The 23,271-nt window shown below is 41.3% G+C and overlaps 1 protein-coding gene across 1 annotated transcript in view; it reads left to right on the plus strand.

Moving 5' to 3' along the window:
* The first annotated feature begins 3,766 nt into the window (after positions 1-3,766).
* The window catches only part of LOC143021736 (uncharacterized), a 41,893-nt gene continuing 22,388 nt past the window's right edge, over positions 3,767-23,271 (plus strand). Inside the window, exons 1-4 of the mRNA XM_076179423.1 lie at positions 3,767-3,825; positions 10,616-12,673; positions 13,644-13,821; positions 18,104-18,264. Coding sequence (XP_076035538.1) covers positions 10,621-12,673; positions 13,644-13,821; positions 18,104-18,264 — 2,392 coding nt within the window. The 5' untranslated portion in view covers positions 3,767-3,825; positions 10,616-10,620. The remainder of the gene's footprint in view (positions 3,826-10,615; positions 12,674-13,643; positions 13,822-18,103; positions 18,265-23,271) is intronic.

A 23,271-nucleotide genomic window follows, 5' to 3' on the forward strand; every position in this document is an offset into this window, starting at 1 on the left:
CGAGCTCTGAGCTCTCTTCCGAAAGGGAAATAGCTGTCGATCACGAGTCCAACCTGTGATCCAAAGACCATGGTGGTGAATCACACACACACACACACACACACACACACACACACACACACACACACACACACACACACACACACACACACACACACACACACACACACACACACACTCTATTGGGTGTTTTAAGGTATGAGAAAGAATTTTTTTTCTGGATTTGATAAATATGACAGGACACTGAGTAGAATCATAGATATAGAAAAGGAGATGAGATCATGAAATCAAGAGATTATGGAATACAACGAAACCTACAAAGAAATGAGTGCCTTAAAGAAAGAATATGCGGAAATAAATAACGAGGTAAGTTAATTGAAAAAATATTTAATCAAAGTGACATGGTTTAACGTCACACACTCCCCCCCTATCCGGAGGCTAAGACGGTGCCCCTAACAGAGGACTCTGTAGCATGAAATTTAATGAGCAATGCCCTTGGTACAACTTCGCCGGTGGCAGGATTCAAACCGCCCTCACCTTGACCTTCGCCGCAAGTAACGACGCCCTAACCCGCTCAGCCAGCGAGCTTCCAAATTATTCAAAGTAAAAAGTGAAAATGAAAAGATGAAAAGCAAAAATACCATATATATATATATATATATATATATATATATATATATATATATATATATATTATATATATATATATATATATATATATATATATATATATATATATATATATATGGTATTTTTGCTTTTCATCTTTGCGGACGATGCAAAATTGTTGAAAAAAGTGAACACTAGAAGATAGTGGGTCACTACAGAGTGATCTCAATAAAGTATGGGAATGGAGTAGGAAGTGGGAGATGGAATTCAATATTAAGAAGTGTAGTATAATGGAATTTGGAAAAAAAACAAAACAGTGAGATCATATAAATTGGGAGAAGAAGAAATTAAAAAAGTAGAAAATGAAAAGGACCTGGAAGTCATTATGAATAATATGTCCCCGGAGAAACATATAAACAAAATTTTTTGAGAAACTTATAATTCAATAATAACAATCAAAGTGGCATTTACACACCTGGACGAAGAAATGGTGAAGAAAATACTAGTCACTTTGATAAGACCAAGATTGGAATATGCAGCGACGACGTGGTCACCAAGTACAAAAAAAATGTATAACAAAACTTGAAAGAATACAGAGCAATTACGAAATTGTCACCAACACTCAGAACTATCATATGAAGGGAGACTAGCTAAACTTGAGTTACAGTTCCATACAATGTTGCTGCTTATGATACAATATCCAGCCAGTAGCAATTAATATATAAATGTCATGTGTAGAATTATGGGCTGGCGTATCAGCAGAGTGCGGCTTCCTTGCCTACATCATAAGTTGTGTGTGGATGGGAAGCCCACCAGGTAAGAGAACCAGGTAAGAGAAGAGAGAGGAGACTTGATAACTATCTATAGAATCATGAAAGGCATAGAAACTATTGATAGAGAGGATCTAATAAGATGGGATAGTAGAGATACAATAGGGCATGGAAAGAAAATCAAGAATGTTATAGAAAAGATCTGAAAAAGAACAGCTTTCCCCTCAGGGTAATAGATGTTTGGAACAAGTTAGATGAGAAAGTGGTGTGTGCAAAAACAATACACGAATTTAAAAAAGTAGATAAAACGAGGTATGAAGACGGGACACCATGAGCATAGCTACCCCTTCTCGTAAAAGACAACTAGGTAAATACACACACACGCGCGTGCGCGCGTTCACGACCGCTGCTACAGCGGTCCGATTTCGAATTCCGCCCAGGGCTGAAATAATTTCAGTATCACTGCACTGCGGGTCGTCACTCCAACTCTCGTGGGCTTGGAGTTGGATGTATGTGCGTGTAAGGTCACAGCATTACCCATAGATCGGTCATATACGAGCTCTGAGCTCTTCCAGGAGAGTTAAAAACTGTCGATCACGAGTCCAACACGTGATTCAAGACCATGGTGAATCACACACGCGCGCGGGCAAATAAGATTTGATACGTCCAAGAGTAGCCTATGCATCAGCGGTATGGTCCCCACACAAAGTGAAGTATTTAAGATGGACACAATGCAAAGATCAACAACCAAACTGGCAGGTAAACCATATGAGGAGACATATGCACTAGACAAGCCAGCATTGAAAGATTGAAGAGGAAGAGGTGACTTGATTACAGTATTCAGGTCGCTAAAGGGGATACACCACATTGACAGAAGAAACCTTTTGGTGAGGAATGGGAGGTCTTTATAAATACATACATATACCAAGGCTTTTTCCCCCTTACAAGGGAGGTAGCCAAAAAGGAAAAGGCATAAAATCATTCCCACCCATTCCATCCCTGAATACACTCCACACCCCTCCGCCCTCTCTCTCATCTTAGCACCTCCTGGATGACGGGTCATCACTGCACCTTGTCCACTGCCCTTGGTCAGAAGCAGTGTCGCAAGACACAGCACATCCACAGCAAGGCCGCTTCATTAAATCGGCGACTCCCCCTCTCCGTTCCCCCATTGCATAAAAGGAGAAGACGGGGAGAAATCCCTTCGGGCTGCGTCAAATTTTGCTCACACATACTACCTCACCCCCCATCCCCACGCCCATTCCACCAGGTCTTTATAGGTCACGAAAACAAATTGAGAAAGACTACACGTCTTAAGGATGTGAAGAAGTGCAGTTTTCCATGCGGATGCATGAGTACTTAACACAGCTTAGAAGGCGATGTATCCCGAACTGGAACAATACATTAATTCAATTCTATGTTGATTAGAAAATTATGATAAAGTCCAAGTTCGAACCATACATGAACTTGAGGCTAGGTATGATAAAGTTGGTACTTTCTTATATATTACAGTTAGGTGAATATACTGTCGATGGAGATTGTTGGACAGATAGCTAGACGCAAGCTGCCCCCCCCCCCCCCGTGGGCAAAAAGAAAAAATGAAAATAAGGATTTCTCAACATAAATATGGTGTGAGAACTCCCCTCCCCCAATTATTGCTTTATTCCACAACTAAGGATTTAGTAATAACCATATTGATTGTTCTTGGGCTAAGAATGTAGCGAGGCACAGGAGTATTCGAATCTGCGTGAAACATGATTGGATCATGTTAAATATTAGGCACAAATACAAAGAATATAAATATGAGTTATGGGTATTTTAAATGTGAAATATTATCAACCGATTTAATCATTAAGGAGCACACCCTTGAAACTGACCTGACTGTGGTGAGGTAGAGTGATAAAAGTAAGGTCATGCACCTTCACTAATTCATATGTACATGCCCCACCTTTTCTACTCTTTTGTCCTTAATGGTTGTATAGTTTACCCCCACTTACAGCCTATTGCCATGTAAACTGCCTGTATAAGTAATGACGAAAATACTGTCATCACGGCATGAAGTAAAAATATAAACATTTTATTTAAATGTGGATGCTTATTGTGTGAATACTTTATGCAGGTCGCATATATAATTGCTCTATGACATTATGGTTATCGCTTTCTTTGTAGTAAATAGGAGAGTTGTCCTAACCAGCGATACCTTTTTACTTCAGGCGCGGAACATTAGGGTTCTAACTTTAGAATGTTGTGACAGAGTTAAAGCAAACTTATTGATGTGATAAATTATCTAAATTTATTATTTCAATTTCAAATAAATATATCTACCTTCTAACTATGTAACAATTTATTTCTGATACTCCTAAAAATGTATCACCTCTCTTCGGCCTAGTTGCTACCTCCATTGTTGTCACATCTCCATCTCAGCACGGTGCGTTGCCTCGCATTTGTAAGTATTATGGCAACACTTGTCATGTCCCAAGTCACAACAAACTACAGTCCGAGATGGCACTCTGGACTGTAGGCGCCAAGAGGTGGCACTGTTTAAGGCTACTGGAAAATTGACCAAGGCTTTACTATAGACAGGATGACGAGTTCAGATTTGATTGACCTTGACAATAAACAACGGCTGGTAAAAGGGAAAATAACCCATCCCTTCCCCATGCCAGTCCATCCTCTTGTCACCTTTACATTATGCACTTAGGACACTGCTCATGGCTTCAGATTTAAAATTCAAAATATAAGTCAGATCAGGGTTGTATTTAAGTCTCAAGCAATCGTGTACTTGATGAAGAGCGAAACTGATGATAAAAACAAAGGCTTAACGTAATTTCGTCACTACTACTGCTTATACGTTGCCTGTAGGGTTAGATGATTTGAAGATTTAGGTTGAAGTATTGTCGATTGATTTTTGAGTAGTTTGATTACTTGTCCCAACACAAAATTATACCATAAGTACAATGATGGAGGCAAGGACATGCAAGGTCTAAGAATATGAGCTGTATTATTGGCACCAAATACTTCCCACAGGACAGGGCTTAAATTACTTGTCACTTGTGTATTGTACTCCCCTATAGTTTGCCTCCACATTATTTGAGACATGTTATATGTCAATACTTGCATTTTTTTAGAACAATCTTGTAGTGATTTTTAAATTTGGGAGGCTTTCAATTACCATTAATTTCTATGTTTTGGTTTTATTTTGTTAATTTTCTCTCTTGCTTGTTATTTTTTTCTCTTAAATTAAGAGATCCATTTCTTCCAATGAAATTGCTTTCAATGCAAAATTGGTACATCAATATTTATGGTAGAAAGCATTTGATAGAGTGGATTGTAGGTGCTCAGAGGGCATCAGGACAGGGAATGAATAAATTATCATTACTAGACCATCAGAAAAAAAAAGATCAAAATATAGATCCATAACACACAGTTTCACTAAATTGTGGTTATGTAGAAATCTACAGAAGTTGCATGGTGTGTATGTGGAAGTTTGAAATCAACTATATTTTTCTGATATATATATATATATATATACATATATATATATATGTATATATATATATATATATATGTATATATATATGCAAGCAATCACATCACCGTGATACAAGTTTCCCTTCTCCTGTGGTTATTTTGCATATATATATATATATATATATATATAATATGTGTGTTTTTCAGTAACAAAATGTTGAAGCAATAATAGCATAATTTAATTTCTAAATTAGATTGATATATCTTGATGAGGACCATGTAATTTTTGTTGTCCCTAATGGGGTAAATATATGTAATCAATCTTATTTAACCAAATGTAAGATATACCATGTTGTGGAGAAAGGTTATCATTGTACTATGGAATGATAGTGGATTGGGGGAATGACTGAAATGGCATGCTCAGGCCAGTGACATACTTGTTTTATTGTATATGTGTTTATTAAAAAAAAAGAAATCCCCATCTGGGTTATTGGCTATGTGCTATTGTACAGTAAAATCTGCTCAGTAGCCTGCAGTTGTTGTTGTTGTTCCCTAGACTGTCTGTCCGAGCAGTCCCGTCTTCCCAAGGAATGCCACAGCCGAAACTGGGTTTTCCCACAAATCCTTTATAAGAGTGTATGTTGTGTTGTTTGCATGTATGATTGTGTATAATGCAGTCTTCCATTATGTGTTGTATGGTATGGGGTGAAGTGTTACATCCTGGGCAGCTGTTCACAATGCAGTCATTCAGCCTCTTCTGGTAGCTTAGAAGTGCTGGGTGGTGGCCGCAGCGTCTACGTCATGGCCAAACGGCGGCAACCAGCCCTGGCCACCGGCTCTACGCAGGTGGCACCGATCCCCAAGCCTGCAGTTGATACTTTAGGGTCTATATGGGGTGCCCCTGCAGACCAGAGCCACACATAATTTTGTCTGTGATAGAGGAATTATCTTTTCATAGATAAATGATGCTACTTTATTTTAATGCGACTGTCCCTCCATTATGCTCTCTCCCCACTCTTAATACTGTCCTGGACCACTTCTCAGAATATATATTACCATTTTTGCCATCTTTCACCCTGTGGTAGGGGAAAGAAAGAATACTGCAACAGTTTTCTTGCTCCAGTTGTAAGAGGTGGCTAAAATGGGACTGAGTAATGGGCTAGGCATCCTGCTCTCTCTAACCCTAATTTGTACATTCCTACAAGAAGGAGAGGCATTATAGGGTCTAGGAGGGGTTTTCCAATCAGAAGCCAAAGGTTTGGGTGTATTAATTTATGTGGGTGTGGTACAGAAGAGAGTAAACGGGAAGAGATAGGCAGTATGTTCGTGAGAAGAAAGATGGATGTGTTGGCATTAAGTGAAATGAAGTTGAAAGGGATGGGTGAGTTTGAGTTTGGGAGTATAGTAAAGAGGGTGTCATGAGGGAGGGAGGGAAGGGGTGGCTATAATAGTAAGTGAAAAGATAGGTAAATGTGTGGTGGAGTGGAAGTTTCTTCAAAGTTAATGTGGATGAAGGTGAAACTGGGAATGGAGATAAGTGTCTGTGTAAGTGCACATTGGCCTGGTAGTGAGAAGAGTGTAGAGGAAAGGGAGGCATTTTGGATAGATATAAATTAATGCATAGATTTTTGGGAGGAATGTCAATGTAGTGGTGTTGCGAGATCTCGGTGCTAGAGTAGGAGATGCAGCAATAGAGAGTGGTTGGGAAGTTTGGAGTGTCAGGTAAAAATCATAGTGGAGATGTGTTTAGAAAGAGTTAATGATTGCCAACACAGTATTTAGGGAAAAAGTCAAGCATAAATACACATGGGAGAGGGTGGATGGAAGGGTGGTTGATAAGGATTTAATGGACTATGTAGTGGTATGCAGGAGAAGAGTAGGAAAAGTTTTGGATGTCTGTTCTTGGGGAGATAGTGGGGAAATATCAGATTATATTTTGGTGGAAGGTAAGTTGAGAGTGGAGGATAGATGGAGGAGGAAAAGGACAGAAGATAAGGAGGTGCTTAGAGTAAACTGTTTAAATGGGAAGGAAAATAAGCAGGAGTACAAGGAGAAGTGTGGGAGGTGGTGGAGGATAGAGTAGAGGTAGGAGTGGAAGAGGAATGGGGGTGTTTCAATGAGGGAACGACAAAGTGTGCAAAGATGGTATGTAGAACAAGGGGGATGGAAGGGAATAGAAGGAAGGGTAGCAACTGGTGGGATGGTGAAGAGAAGAAGTGAGCATTCATGGACTGGTAGCAAAATAAGATGAGAAACACATGAGAGGTACAAGGATAAAATAAGAGAAGCAAATCATAAAATGAAGGAGGCAAAAATGAGAACAGATGTAAAATGGAGAGAGGAGAATGACATAAAATTTTAAAAGTAATAAAAAAATAATTTGAAAAGAAGTAGAGAGGAAGGGAAGGTGAGACAAGTAGAGAAGAAAAGGTAAAAGGTACAGAAGAAAAACAAGAGGACACAAGAAGAAACCCAAGAAAGACAGTTACAGAAGAGATCTGAAAAAAGAATAGCTTCCCACACAGTGTGATAGATATCTGGAACAATCTGAAGGAGGAAACAGTGACTTGAGAAAAAACTGGATGTGGAAAGATACAATACCGGGTCACTACGAGCATAGCTCTCTTCCCGCAAAATACAACCAGGTAAATACACTTGAGATCTCGCAATACCACTACATTGATGTTAGGAAGTCACATGGGCTGGATGGAATTGCAAATTGGATATTGAAAGAATGTATAGATGAACTAATGGACAAAATACACAAGATAATTGATTTCTCACTCAAAGAAGGAAAAGTACCACAAGATTGGAAAAATGTAAATATTGTACAAATATACAAAGGAGGAGACAAAAAAAACCCAACCAGCTATAGACTGGTCTCCCTTACAAGTACATACATATACCAAGGCTTTTTCCCCCTTACAAGGGAGGTAGCCAAAAAGGAAAAGGCATAAAATCATTCCCACCCATTCCATCCCTGAATACACTCCACACCCCTCCACCCTCCCTCTCATCTTAGCACCTCCTGGAGGACGGGTCATCCTTGCAAAAATATGCGAAAAAGTTATCAAAATTAAATGGATTAAACATTTGGAGGACAAGAAAATACTAAATCCAAAACAATTTGGATTTAGAAGTGGAAGATCATGTGCCACAAACTTAATATGCTTTTACTTGAGATTAATAGAAATAATTCAAGAAAGGGATGGATGGGCAGATTATGCTTTCTTAGATTTACAAAAGGCATTTGACAAAGTACCACACAAAAAGCTACTAAGAAAAATTGAAACAATAGGTGGAATACAAGTAAAGTTATTGGAATGGATGAAAGATTTCTCGAACAGGAGAAAAATGAGTGGTACTCGGAAACAAGAACTCAAATTGGGAAGAAATGACAAGTCCCACAAGGGTCTGTGTTGGCTCCGATAATGTTTGCCATATTTATAAATGACATGGATGAAGGTGTGGAATGTTATATGAACTTCTTTGCAGACAATGTGAAACTACTAAAGAGAGTAAGTACAGAGGAAGATTGCAAATCATTACAAGAAGACCTGGACAAAATCTGGAAATGGAGTCAGAAGAGTGAAGTGAATTTCAACATTAAGAAATGTAGTATAATGGAATTTGGATAAAGCAAAAACAGAATATCAGGACCATACAAAATTGGTACAAAAGAAATTAAAAAAGTCAACTCGGAAAGGGACCTAGGAGTAACTATCATCAGTGACATGACACCAGACAAACATATCAACAAATTAGAGAAACTTTCAATTTATTAAGATCAATGAAACTGGCTTTTGACTACATGGATTAAGAAATGGTGAAAAAAATATTAGTTACAATAAGACCAAAATTGGAGTATGCTGCGATACTATGGACACCAAGTACTAAAAAGAACATAAAGAAATTAGAAAGAATTCAAAGAGCAACGACAAACATGGTACCAACACTCCAATTTGACATACGAACAAAGATTGGACAAATTCGAACTACCTACCTTGGAACAAAGAAGAGAAAGAGGAGACCTGCTAACCATATACAGAATTATGAAAGAAATGGGAGTCCTTGGTAGAGATGATAGTTAAAGAAGAGATCTGAGAAATAATAGCTTCCCACACAGAGTGATAGATATCTGGAACAAACTGAATGAAGAAACAGTGAGTGCAAAAACTATACAAGAATTTAGAATCAAACTGGATGCTCAAAGATACAAAAGTGGGTCACTATGAGCATAGCTCTCTTCTTATAGAATACAGCTAGGTAAACACACACATGGTTCTTGGTATAACAACACATCGCAAACATAAAGACGAAATGCACACCTGCACTTAATGCACTGAAATCAATTACAGGTACAGCATTTGGACAAAACAAAGAAGTTAATACTACAATATACAAACAATGCATATGCTCAATGATGAATTATGCGAGCCCCTCATGGGACTCTAATCTCACTGAGACACACCACAACACCCATCAGACCAAACAAAACAAAGCCCTAAAGACAATTACAGCCTGTACAAACACAATACCTACAGACCATCTACACTATGAAACAAAAGTCCTCAAAGTCAGGGATCACCTTGACATGAGAGGCACACAAACACTTGTCGCAGCCTCCACAAACACAGCACACCCACTACACTACATAAAAGAACACCCACACATGCCAAGAAACATAAAAATTATACCCAAATACCTGTATCACACACAAATACTCTATTCCCTTCCACAACAACTAGACACCAGATTCAGGAAACATATCCATAAACGTATCAATCACTGCTCCATCAACAAACTGAAAGCCAACACGTTGGTGCATGCCAGACCCCCTGATATCCATCCCTCTGATATCCATCCCTCTGATATCCATCCCTTTTCAAACACTTCATCTCAAGCACATCCATTTTGTTTCCTTGAAATTCCAGCTTGTTCCATACAGTACTATGGACACAATCCCTCCCTTGTAGAACTGGCTTTTTGGGTTCATCTACTTTTTCTTCTTCTTCTTCTTCTTCTTCTTCTTCTTCTTCTTCTTCTTCTTCTTCTTCTTCTTCTTCTTCTTCTTCTTCTTCTTCTTCTTCTTCTTCTTCTTCTTCTTCTTCTTCTTCTTCTTCTTCTCCTTTTTCTTCTTCTTCTTCTTCTTCTTCTTCTTCTTCTTATTCTTCTTTCTTCTTCTTCTTCTTCTTCTTCTTCTTCTTCTTCTTCTTCTTCTTCTTCTTCTTCTTCTTCTTCTTCTTCTTCTTCTTCTTCTTCTTCTTCTTCTTCTTCTTCTTCTTCTTCTTCTTCTTCTTCTTCTTCTTCTTCTTCTTCTTCTTCTTCTTCTTCTTCTTCTTCTTTTCTTTCTTTCTTTCTTTCTTTCTTCTTACCTATAATTCACTTCAACTTCCTCACCATTCACTGTTCCATGTGACCCCAAGAATTTAAATCTCACTATGTCTTCCAACTTTTCACCCTTCAAACTTTCCTCCAACCCACCATCATCATCACTATATATCTCATTACAACTGTTGCCCCCATTTCACACAACTCAAACTTCACTAACTGCTTCAGCTATAGTTTCATCTGTAAACAACTGGCTCATTTCCAATTAACTACATGCTCACTTTCCAACTGCAAACCCCTGCCTAACATTTTTATATTTACCTCACTGACCACCCCCATCCATATAAATGTTGACAGATATTCCATATGTAATTTTTTTTTTTTTTTTATAATATTACTGTGAGTTCTCTAAGATATATGTCTTTGTTTTGCAGGCACCATGTCTGAGAATGAAGATGGGAGCATGTTAGGGGGGAGAGGTGGCCCTCTGGAGATGAACATAGTCAGTTTGCCAAAAACTGTAGCAGCAGAACTGGATCAGTTGGAATTAGATAGTGCTGCAGGCGCACTTGGATCAGTCCTTCTTCCTCAGCTAGGCACTACTTCCCAGCATTATGTAGCTTCGACTGTGGCTGGTGCACAAACTCTTGCTATAGATGGTGTAATGGTTTCAGCTTCTAGGAGTTTGGATAGTGCTAGTCCCGCAGTTTCGTATTCATCTTCATCAGCTGGGCAAGAGTCTTACAATACCTTGGACCATGTGCAACCAGTTGTACAACTTCCCGATGACCAACCGGGCAAGTTTGCAGATGCATTAGTGTCTGTGGATAATGTTGACTTTGTGGAAATGAATGATCCAGGCATTAAAGAAGTTCCTGTGTCAACACCTTTAGAACTGTATTTTGATGTCATTCCTACCACAACATCTTCATCAGCTGCTGCAGCTACTCCTTTACCTCACCATACTCGCCATGAGCACCAACCACCTAAAGCACAGATACTGGAAAGGGCATATTCAGACATTCTCCTTCAGCGACAAGGACAGCAGCTTCATCAGCAGGGACAACAGCATGATGAACCACAGCCTGAGCATATATTGCCTGATGTGACACCTACAACTCTAGTCCACCTTGATCCAGATGTTATACCACAAACATTTGCGTACAGAAAAACTTTCAAGACGGAAATTACAAAAAGACAAATTCAGCAGCAGACACGACAGATACAACAGCAGCAGCAGCAGCATCAAAATCGGCATTTACAGCAACAGCAACATAAACAATTACAGCAGCATCAACAACAGCAAGCACAGCCTCATCAGCAACAACAGCAAATACAACATGAAAGACAAATGCAACACCAGAGGCAAGTGCAATTGCAACAGCAAAGATCACAAGAACAGCAAATGCAGCAACAGCAGCAGCAACACCACCACCATCAGCAGCATGACTCACAATCACAACACCAAGATCAGAATATGGGTCAGCAGCTGGTATCCAGAAGTGGGCGACCTATTAGAAATAGGCGACAATTCCTTGAAGAGTATTTAGAGCATGAAAAGTTAAAACAAGGGGAGATTTTAACTCATCAGCTTATTAAAGTTGAAGAGATTGTAGTTGGTACTGAGTTTGAGGATGAGGAACCAGTAGATGAAACCCAAGAAGAAGAGGAGCATGACGCTGAGGAAATGGACTCAAATGATGAAGACCCAGATTCAAATACTGTATATAATCATGATGGCAAGAAATCTTTACCTCACAAGAAGCGAATTCCAAAAAAATTGAAAACAAACAAGAAGCATGTCAAGTGTTTTAAGTGTCCACAGTGTGGTGAGCAGTTTTCTAATCAGCAGCAATTTATTGCTCACAAGCAGTCTCATACTCCACCGCCAATCAAACCAAAGCCTTTCAAGTGTGAGCTGTGTGCAAAAGGTTTTGATAATCAATTGAAATTTTTTGAACATTTGAAAACACATTATGAACCACATAAGAAACACAAGTGTGAAGTTTGTGGGGGAGAATTTGAAAGTGCAGACTCTCTACACGAACATTCATCTGTCCATTCGCGTGAACGTTTTCAGTGTGATCTCTGCAATAAAACATTCAGAAAGGAGAGCATGTTAGAGCTTCATGTTAAAACTGCACATATGGAAGATGAGGAAAAGGATTTAGCACAAAAGCCATATAACTGTATTGCTTGTCCAAAGAGCTTTAGGACTCAGGTTGCCCTTGACTCTCATGTTCAAAGGGAGCATGCAGAGAACCCACCTGAGTATAATTGTGAGGACTGTTACCGTGTCTTTAAATCCAAGGCCAAATTAATGCAACACCGCCGCCAGGAACACAAGCAGGAGACTCCATCTGGAAAGGGTGGTGGGAGGAAGAAAGGCCGCCAAGTGGGCAAGGCAGTCAAAGGTGGCTTTGCATGTAAAATGTGTCCTCGGGTGTTTGTGCACAAGAATTCATTGGTCTACCATACAAGAGGACACACAGGTAATTTCTCTTTCATGGTTCTTTGTAACCCATAAGTAGATTTTGTTTTGAGTATCATTATCTAGCTATCTATAAACCAAAGCCTTTACACCCACATAAGGGAGGCAGCCAGTCAAAGCAAACCCCCACTCCTATCCACCACCCATAGTTTCCCTCTCATTTTAGCTCCTCATGGATGAAGGATCATCTTTGTCTCCTACCTACTGCCTAGGTCAGAGGCAATACAGGAAGCCACAGCAGGGCCACTATTAACACAAAACAATTTAATTTAGGTGTACAGGAAAGGAACTGTGCTCATGGCGCCTTGGGTCTTCTTCTCCATTGATGACAAATGGATTTATGATTAGATTGGACTATGTCTCCATTTAGGATATTTCAAGCTATTCTAGGAACTTATGCACTGTGGCATAGGACAGGGATGAATCTTTGTTCATTAATTGTTGAGATGGGAGGGGTATTAAAGGGTTTTGATTGTGTAAAGTGTGTGTTCTTTGAGTCAGTTACCCCCATTATAAGAAGGAATGGGCCTTTAGTATATTTTTATGATTGTTATATTACCACTTATATTGTGAATATTCACCATGGAGTGAAATGTATCATTGTTGATGAAGATAATTAAATTAATTGTTAGTGGGTTAGGGTGTCATTACTTGTGGTGAAGGTCGAGGGGATGGCGGTTGAAACCCTGCCACCAGCAAAGTTAAACCAAGGACATGGTTCATTAAATTCCTCACTACAAAATCCTCTGTGAGGGGAACCATCCTAGCCTTCTGATAGGGGGGAGTATGTGATGTTAAACCATATCGCATTTACAAAAGTCTGGTGTCTGTATTTACATGACCATAATAATTTTTATTATATGAATTATAAAACATACAGTCATCATAGGACCACCATGTCTGTCACAGGTTATTTTGTGATTTCTCTAATTTTTTTTTTTTTCTCTCGTTTTTCTTATCTGTATGTGAAGGTGAGAGACCACATCAGTGTGATCACTGTGGGAAGGCTTTCTATGCTGCAAGTGCCCTAAAGGTTCATCTGAGGCTGCATAGTGGTGAGAAGCCGTACAAGTGCGAAGAATGTGGCAAGTTCTTCAGGCAGTGGGGAGACCTGCGGTACCACACTACCTCAGTCCACTCAGATGCAAGGTAACTTTTCCCCTGTTCACTTTCTCATTATGCGTAAGTTTCATGCAGTCAGTATTTTAGGGACTTTAATTACGTCTGTACAGACAAAAGTCACACATCATTCTTGTATGGTTGGATAATAATCTTAACTCAAGAGATGAAAATTAATCACTTTTACCCTCATTTCAGCTAGTCTTATTAAAGCTGTCCTGTACCACCTGTATAACCCCCATTTCTTTGGTGTGTCCCTGAGGACAGAAGTGTTAGTTATCAATAACAACATGCAGTTTCTCTCATTCTTTGCCACATTACCCCCTCTCTCTCTGTCTGTCTGTCTGCCTGCCTTCTCTCTCGGCTCTCTATCTCCCTCTCTCATCTCTGTCTTCTTGTCTCTGTCTTCTCATATTTCTTTCTTAGAAGAAAAAGAAAAGTAGCAAACAAATGAAGATTGGTTGCAAAGTAGAGCTAGGGAAGTATATAAGAGGTACAGGAGAGAGTAGAAGCAAAATGCAAAGTGAGGGAAGCAAAGAACAGAGTGGATATATTTTTGTAGCTGTAGTATACAGGAAAGGACCAAAATTTGTGGGGTCCTGTCATACTCTCACATGTAAAGTGGGGTAGGTGTTTGACAGAATTTTAGAAGGAAGTAAAAAGAGCGAGGGGGATGGATGAGGCAGTAAGGAAAAAGTTAAAGGGTGGAGATGCACAGATAGTAATGGAAGTGAAGGCAGTGAGAGAAAGATGGGTATAATATTGCTGGGATTTGTTGAATGTAGAGGGGTAAAGGTGGGACTTCTTCAGGGATGTGTTATGTTGCCCTGGCTGTTCAATTTATATATGGATAGGGTGGTGCGAGAGGTAAATACAAGGGTAATGGGTCTCAGGGATTGGAGATGGTTAAAGAAAATGGAGAAAAGTGTGAGATAGGACAGTTGTTGTTTGCTGATGACCCAGTGCTTGTAACAGGATCAGAGGAGGGATTGAGGGAGTTAGTGACAGAGTTTGGGAAGGTGTGAAAGAAGGAAGTTGAAGGTAAAGGTGGGTAAAAGTAAAGTGATGAGATGTACAAGAGGAGAAAGTGGCAGCAGACTGAAAGTGAGTATTAAGGAGAGAGACTGGAGGAAGTGGATAGTTTTTGATACTTGGAAATGAGTGAGAAATGAGGAGGAGAACAGGGGTGGAAAGGGAGCTGGGGGATAGGGTTGATGAAAGAGTATTGGGATGGTTTGGAGACATGGAAAGAATGAGTGAAGAAAGATTAGTAAAAGAGGTGTGGAAGGCAGAGGTGGATGGAGTGAACATAAGGGGGCAACCTAGGATGAGATGGATGGATGGGGGTAAAATGGGCATTGGGAAAGAGGGGAATGTCTGTTGAGGAAGGATGGAAGAGGACAGAAGGTAGGAGTGAATGGAGAATGGTTGTATATGGATGATGATGTGATGCATGAGGGGGAATGGGTGGGGGATGGGGGGTGAGGAAGTACATACATACATACATATACCAAGGCTTTTTCCCCCTTCCAAGGGAGGTAGCCAAAAAGGGAAAGGCATAAAAACACTCCCACCCATTTCATCCCTAAATACACTCCACACCCCTCCCACCCTCCCTCTCATCTGAGCACCTCCTGGATGACGGGTCATCCCTGCACCCTGCCCACCGCCCTGGGTCAGAAGCAGTGTCGCAAGACACAGCACATCCACAGCAAGGCCGCTTCATTTAATCGGCGACCCCCCCTCTCCATCCCCCCTTGTATATAAGGAGAGGACGGGGAGAAATCCCTTTGGGCTGCGTCAAAATTTACTCACACATACTACCCCACCCCCCACCCCCCCGCCCATTCCTCCTCATGCAATCACAACATCATCCATATACAACCATTCTCCACTCACCTCTGTCTTCCGTCCTCTCCCTTCCTTCCGAAGTGATTTCTCCCCATCTTCTCCTTTTCTGCATGAGGGGACGGAGAGGGGGGCCGCCGATTTAATGAAGTGGCCTTGCTGTGGATGTGCTATGTCTTGCAACACTGCTTCTGACCCAGGCAGTGGACAAGATGCAGGGATGACCCATCATCCAAGAAGTGCCAAGATAAGAGGGTGGAGGAGACTGGAGTATGTTGGGGATGGAATGGGTGGGAATGGTTTTTATGCCTTTGTTTTTTTGGCTACCTCCCTTATAAGGGTAAAAAAGCCTTTGGTGTATGTATGTATGTATATAGAGTGGTATAAGGAGGAAAGGGGACAAGTGTGAATGTAGTAATTTCAGAGGGATTAGCCTGTTGAGTGTAGTAGGGAAGGCTTATGGGAGAATCTTAATTGAGAGGATTAGGAGAGGAACAGAAGGAGTAATTGGTGAGGAACAGTGTGGATTTAGGACGGGTAGAGGATGTGTAGATCAGATCTTTGTGGTAAGACAGATATGTGAGAAAGCTATAGGAAAGGGGAAGGATGTTTTTTGGGCTTTTATGGATCTGGAAAAGGCCTATGATAGGGTAGACAGAAAGGCACTGTGGGAGGTTATGCAGATTTATGGGATAGGAGGAAAGCTTTTGGGAGCTGTCAAGAGTTTTTATGTGAGTAGTAGAGCATGTGTTAGGATTGGAAATGGAGAGAGTGAGTGGTTTGAAGTAAAGGTGGGACTTCGTCAAGGATGCGTTATGTCGCCCTGGCTGTTCAACTTATACATGGATGGGGTGGTGCGAGAGGTAAATGCTAGGGTAGTGAGTCAGGGATTGGAGATGGTTAAAGAAAATGGAGAAAAGTGGGAGGTGAGCCAGCTGTTGTTTGCAGACGACACTGCGCTTGTGGCAGGGTCAGAGGAGGGATTGAGGAAGCTGGTGGCAGAGTTTGGGAGAGTATGTGATAGAAGAAAGCTAAAGATAAATGTGGGTAAAAGTAAGGTGATGAGATGTACAAGGGGTGAAAGTGGCAGTAGACTGGAAGTGAACATTAAGGGAGAGCGACTGGAGGAAGTGGATAGTTTTAGATACTTGGGTGCAAGTGTAGCAGGAAAAGGTGGAGTGAAGGTGGAGGTAGAATGTAGATTGAGAGAAGCGAGTAAATGCCTTGGTGGTTTAAAGAGTGTAATGAGAAATAGACATTTGGGAATGGATGCGAAGAGGAGACTGTATGAAGGAGTGATTGTGCCAACAGCACTGTATGGGGCAGAAACGTGGAACATAAGAGAAGAAGAGAGAAGGAGTTTGAATGTGTTTGAGATGAGGTGTCTGAGAAGTATGGTGGGGGTTACTAGGCTAGATAGAGTGAGAAATGAGGAGGTGAGGAGGAGAACGGGGGTGAAAAAGGATTTGGGAGAGAGGGTTGATGAAAAAATATTAGGATGGTTTGGACACATGGAAAGAATGAGTGAAGAAAGACTAGTAAAAGAGGTATGGAAGGCAGATGTGGAGGGAGTGAACATGAGGGGACGTCCTAGGATGAGGTGGATGGATGGGGTGAAGGGGGCTTTGGGGAAGAGGGGAGTGTCTGTTGAGGAAGGAAGGGAGAGGACGGAAGACAGAGGTGAGTGGAGAGTGGTTGTATATGGATGATGTTGTGACTGCATGAGGAGGAATGGGCGGGGGGGTGGGGGTGGGGTAGTGTGTGTGAGTAAATTTTGACGCAGCCCGAAGGGATTTCTCCCCGTCCTCTCCTTATATGCAAAGGGGGACGGAGAGGGGGGGTCGCCGATTGAATGAAGCGGCCTTGCTGTGGATGTGCTGTGTCTTGCGACACTGCTTCTGACCCAGGGCGGTGGGCAGGGTTCAGGGATGACCCGTCATCCAGGAGGTGCTCAGATGAGAGGAAGGGTGGGAGGGGTGTGGAGTGTATTTAGGGATGAAATGGGTGGGAGTGTTTTTATGCCTTTCCTTTTGTGGCTACCTCCCTTGGAAGGGGGAAAAAGCCTTGGTATATGTATGTATGTATAAGGAGGATGACCCACAGTTTCCTGGAGGCTGTGGATCATCTGCAGGAGAGACCAGGGACCCCAGATTGATTTTTTTTTTTAAGTTTCTGGGAGGGGTGTGGAGTGTATTTAGGGATGAAATGGGTGGGAGTGTTTTTATGCCTTTCCCTTTTTGGCTACCTCCCTTGGAAGGGGGAAAAAGCCTTGGTATATGTATGTATGTAAGTTTCTTCCCAGAGAGATATATTGCAGGGCCCAAGGACTGTTGCCAGCTGCTATGTGGCTGCAGTTTCCAGTCCGTGAAACTTGAAGCAATGGTTATTGTTCTATTGTCAAACTTCAGCAAGTATATGTATGTTTATTCCACTAATGTGTACAATGTATTATTTCTTTTTACAGACAATACCAGTGTGAGTACTGTGGGAAGGACTTCAAGAGGAAATACTGTTTGGTGGTGCACAGACGGATACACACAGGGGAGAAAAGTTACAAGTGTGAATTTTGCAATAAAGGCTTTAGAGCAGCATCATACCTGCAAAGCCACAAAAGAATACATACTGGTAAGACCTTTTTAGTTTTCATGAATTGTTCATCTGTGGTATTGGTTGCATGTTATTGTGGGGGTTAAAAGCTGCAGCTCATACTTTAGGGTCTATATGGGGTGCCCCTATGGATCAGAGCCACACATCATTTTGTCTGTGATAGAGAAAATCCCAGAAGAAAATCTCTATTCATAGAGAAATAATACATACATACATACATAGATATACCAAGGCTGTTTCCCCCTTACAATGGAGGTAGCCAAAAAGGAAAAGGCATAAAATCATTTCCACCCATTCCATCCCTGAATACACTCCACACCCCTCCACCCTGTGACCGCCCCTCTGTTAGGCTGCCAACCCCCCCCCCCCACTCTTAATACTGTCCTGTACCACTTCTCTGAATATTACAGTAGACCCAAAGGGGATATTCCTAAAAAGATCAAAGGCAAGTGGGTTTGGGTGGAGTTTTCCAACCAGAATCCTAAGGTTTGGGTCTTTTAACATGCATGGATGTGGTACAGATGAGAGTGAAAGAGATAGGCAGTATGTTTGTGAGAAGAAAGATGGATGTGTTAGCATTGAGTTAAATATAGTTGAAAGGGAGGGGTCAGTTTGAGTTTGGGAGTGTAATTGGGAGGGTGTCAGGGGTGAAGAGAGGATTTTGAAGAATAGTGGTGGCTATACTAGGAAGTGAAGAGATAGGTAAGCATGTAGTGGAGTGGAAGGAGGTTTCTTCAGGATTAATGTGGATGAAGGTGAAACTGAGAAGGGAGATGTGGGTCTTTGTAAGTGCATATGGGCATGGTAGTGAGAAGAGTGTAGAGGAAAGGGAGGCTTTTTGGGTTGATGTAAATAAATGCATAGAGGGTTTAGGGTGAAATGTCAATGTAATGGCATTGGGAGATCTCAATGCAAGGGTAGGAGATGAACCTATGTAAGGAGTGGTTGGGAGGTGTGGAGTTCTAGGAAAAAATTGTAGAGGAGAGATGATGGTAGAGATGTGTCTAGAAAGAGAGTTGATGATAGCAAATACAGTGTTTCAGAAGAAAGTCGAGCATAAGTACACACGGGATAGGATGGTGGATGGAAGGGTGGTAGATACGGCTTTAATGGACTTTATAGTGGTTTCCAGGAGAAGAGAAGTAAAAGTTTTGGATGCACATGTTCTAAGGGGAGAGAGTAGGAGAATATCAGATAATTCTTTAGTGGAAGGTAAGTTGAGAGTGGAGGATAGATAGAGAAAGAGGAAAAGGACAGAAGGTAGGGAGTTGCTTAGAGTAAACTGCTTAAATGAGAAAGAAAAGGAGTACAAGAAGAAACTGAGAGAAGAGTGGGAGGGAGTGAAAGATAGAGTGGAGGAGGAATGGGGATGGTTCAAGGAGGGAGTCACAAGGTGTGCAAAGATGGTATGTGGACCAAAGAGGACAGGAGGAAACAGAAGGAAGGGTAATGAGTCGTTGGATGATGAAGCAAAGAAGGTTGTAGAAGAGAAGAAATGAGTATTCACAAATTGGTTACAAAATAGAACAAGAGAATCACATGAGATGTTAAAATAAAAAGAGAAGAGAAGTAAAGTATAAGATAAAGGAGGCAAAGAGGAGAGCATATGTGAAATGGGGTAAGAGTATGACAGAAATTTTTTAAAGTAATTAAAAAGATGTTTTGGAAGGAAAGGGAGGCTAATCAAGTAGAGCAGAAGAGATAAACGGTGCAGATAGAAAGTTGATAATGAAAGAAACAGCAGTAAGAGGAAGATGGGCAAAGTATTTTAGGGAGTTGCTAAATGTAAAGGAGGAGAGGGAGGGAAAGTTAGTTGCAGTGGAACACACTAAGAAATGAAAGTGATGAGTGAGGAAATTGGAGGAGAAATAAGGAAAGATGAGGTGAAAGCTGTTATTAACATGATAAGAGCAGGCAAGGTACCTGGGTTAAAAGGGTGTAATGTGGAGTGTATAAAAAAGAGAGGTATAGTGATGGTGGGCTGGCTGGTTTAATGTTTGTCTAAAAGTGGGTAGAGTTCTGGAGGACTGGAGGAGTCACTGTATAGTTCCACAACTACAAGGGAAAAGGGAACAAGTGTGAATAGTAGTTTCAGAGGGATTAGTTTGTTGAGTGTAGTTGGGAAGGCTTGTGAGAGGGCTTTAACAGAAAGGATTAGGATAGGAGCAGAGGGAGTAATTGGTGAAGAATTGTGGGTTTAGGAAAGGTATGGGTTGTGTGGATCAGATTTTTGTGGTAAGGCAGATATGGCAGATTTAGGAAAAGGTAATGATGTTTTTTTGGGCCTTTATAGATTTGAAAAAGGCTTATGACAGGGTAGACAGGAAGGCACTGTGGGAGGTATTATGGATATATGGGATAGGAGGAAAGCTGTTAAGAACAGTTGAGAGTTTTTATGAGAGTAGTAGATCCTGTGTTAGAATTAGAAATGGAGAGAGTGAGTGATTTGAGGTAAAGGTGGGACTTCACTAGGGATGTGTTATGGCACTTTGGCTGTTCAATTTTTATGTGGATGGGGTGGTGTAAGAGGTAAACGTAAGGGTAATGGGCAGGGGATTGGAGATGGTGAAAAAAATGTAGAAAAGCGGGATGTTGGAGTGTTCATTTGTTGTCATTTGGTTGAGGGCAGCCATATTGGGTTTTTGTGTACTTTAGTGACTAGACACCAAGTGGCAGTATTGTTGAGCTGCTATGTGGAGGGCTGGGTCCCCAGTGTAAAGGAAGAGATGACTGGAGCAGGGTTGGAGCTAATACTGGTAGCAGAGCATGACAATGGCCTCTTCTAAGGGCCCTCCTAACTTTGATAATTAATCTGAATATGAAAATTGGAAAAAGAATATATGCATATGGATTGAGTTAATTGATTTAGCTAAAGATAAGCAGGCATTGGCTATGTACTTGTCATTAACTGATCAGGTGAGGATGGTGCCTTCTGAAATTTAACAGTTCTGAAGAGTGAAAATGGTGTAAAGAGTATTATTGAGAAACTGGACACATTATTATTACCTTTGTGTGTGAACTGAGTGGACATTGTAAAAATGCCATAGTGGCTGATGCTGTGAGACTTGATAAGATTATCAGCCAAGTTGTGGGTGACTGTATAATTGAGTGCTTCTCAGATGCTTCCTTTGGGAACCTATCTGATGGTGGCTTTCAATGAGGATTTGTGATTTTTCTCAAGGATGGGGAATGAAGAAGATGCCCGATTTATCGGCAATCAAGAAAATTGCACAGAGTTGTGAAATCCACATTGTCTGCTAAGACTTAGTGCTTGCTGAGTGTGCTGAGGCTGCTTCCTATCTTGGACAGATTATCAGGGATATTTTCAAATGTCAGACCTTAGCTGTACACTGCTTGGTTGACAACGAGAGTTTGGTGGAGGCCTTGAATTCTTCTCATGGTGTGGAGGATTGTTGTCTTTGCATCAACATTGCACTGTGGAAGGATATGTTGTCACGTGGTGAGATTAACTCTGTTTCTTGGGTTGGAACCTCTGAGCAAGTTGCTGACTGCCTTACTAAGAGGGGGGGGGACTTGGCCCAGCATTTGCGAGCAGTTCTCTCTGGTCAATAGGATTTCTTGGATTATAGATACTGTAAATAGGTTGTAAGAATTTTTTAGCTGAGCTGTTTATTCATGAAATAAGCAAGTTTTTATTCCATATCAATAAACTGGCCTTGGCCGTGAGTTTTATGAACCTTCAGTTTTATCTTCATTTGGAGAGGGAAAAAAAAAAGAGAGAGAGCAAAATGAGCAAGAATTGTTGGAAAGTTTATTTGTTGTCATTTGGCTGAAGGGATTTCTCCCCATCCTCTCCTTATATGCAAGGGGGGATGGAGAGGGGGGGTCGCCGATTAAATGAAGCGGCCTTGCTGTGGATGTGCTGTGTCTTGCGACACTGCTTCTGACCCAGGGCGGTGGGCAGGGTGCAGGGATGACCCGTCATCCAGGAGGTGCTCAGATGAGAGGGAGGGTGGGAGGGGTGTGGAGTGTATTTAGGGATGAAATGGGTGGGAGTGTTTTTATGCCTTTCCTTTTTTGGCTACCTCCCTTGGAAGGGGGAAAAAGCCTTGGTATATGTATGTATGTATTTGGCTGAGGGCAACCATATTGGATTTTTGTGTGATTCAGTGAATAGACACCATGTGGCGATGTTGTGGAGTGCTGGGTCCCCAGGTTACTGGAGCAGGGTTGGAGCAAAGACTGGATTGGAGCTAATATGGGAGATAAGCCAATTGTAGTTTGCTGATGACACTGCTCTTGTGGCAGGATCAGAGGAGGGATTAAGGAAGTTAGTGATGGAGTTTGGAAAGGTGTGCAGAAGAAGGAAGTGGAAGATAAATGTGGTTAAAAGTAAGGTGATGAGATATACAAGGGGAGAGGATGGCAGCAAATTAGAAGTGAGTATTAAGGGAGAGAAACTGGAGGAAGTGGATAGCTTTAGATACTTGGGGACGAATGTGGTGAGAAAGGGAGAAGTGGAGGTTGAGGAAGAATGTAGGGTGAGAGAAACTAGTAAAGCCTTGGGGGATTAAAATGTGTAATGAGAAATAGACATTTGGGAATGGATGCTAAGAGGAGATTGTGTGAAGGAGTGATTGTGCCAACAACACTATATGGGGCAGAAACATGGAGCATATGAGAGGAAGAGTTTAAATGTGTTTGAGATGAAATGCCTCAGAAGTATGATAGGTGTTACTAGGCTGGATAGAGTGAGAAACTAGGAGGTGATGGAGAGAATGGAGGTGGAAAGGGAGTTGTTGTTGTTGTCGTTCCCTAGATTGTCTGTCCGAGCAGTCCCGTCTCCCCAAGGAATGCCATAGCCGAAACTGGGTTTTCCCACAAATCCTTTATAGAGCGTATGTTGTGTTGTTTGCGTGCATGATTGTGTATAATGCAGTCTTCCATTATGTGTTGTATGGTATGGGGTGAAGTGTTACATCCTGGGCAGCTGTTCACAACGCAGTCATCCAGCCTCTTCTGGTAGCTCAGAAGTGCTGGGTGGTGACCACACTGCAGTCTGGC

Source organism: Oratosquilla oratoria, chromosome 42 (genome assembly GCF_046742065.1).
Source record: "Oratosquilla oratoria isolate Oo_2021 chromosome 42, ASM4674206v1, whole genome shotgun sequence".
In the NCBI taxonomy this organism is placed as follows: domain Eukaryota; kingdom Metazoa; phylum Arthropoda; class Malacostraca; order Stomatopoda; family Squillidae; genus Oratosquilla; species Oratosquilla oratoria.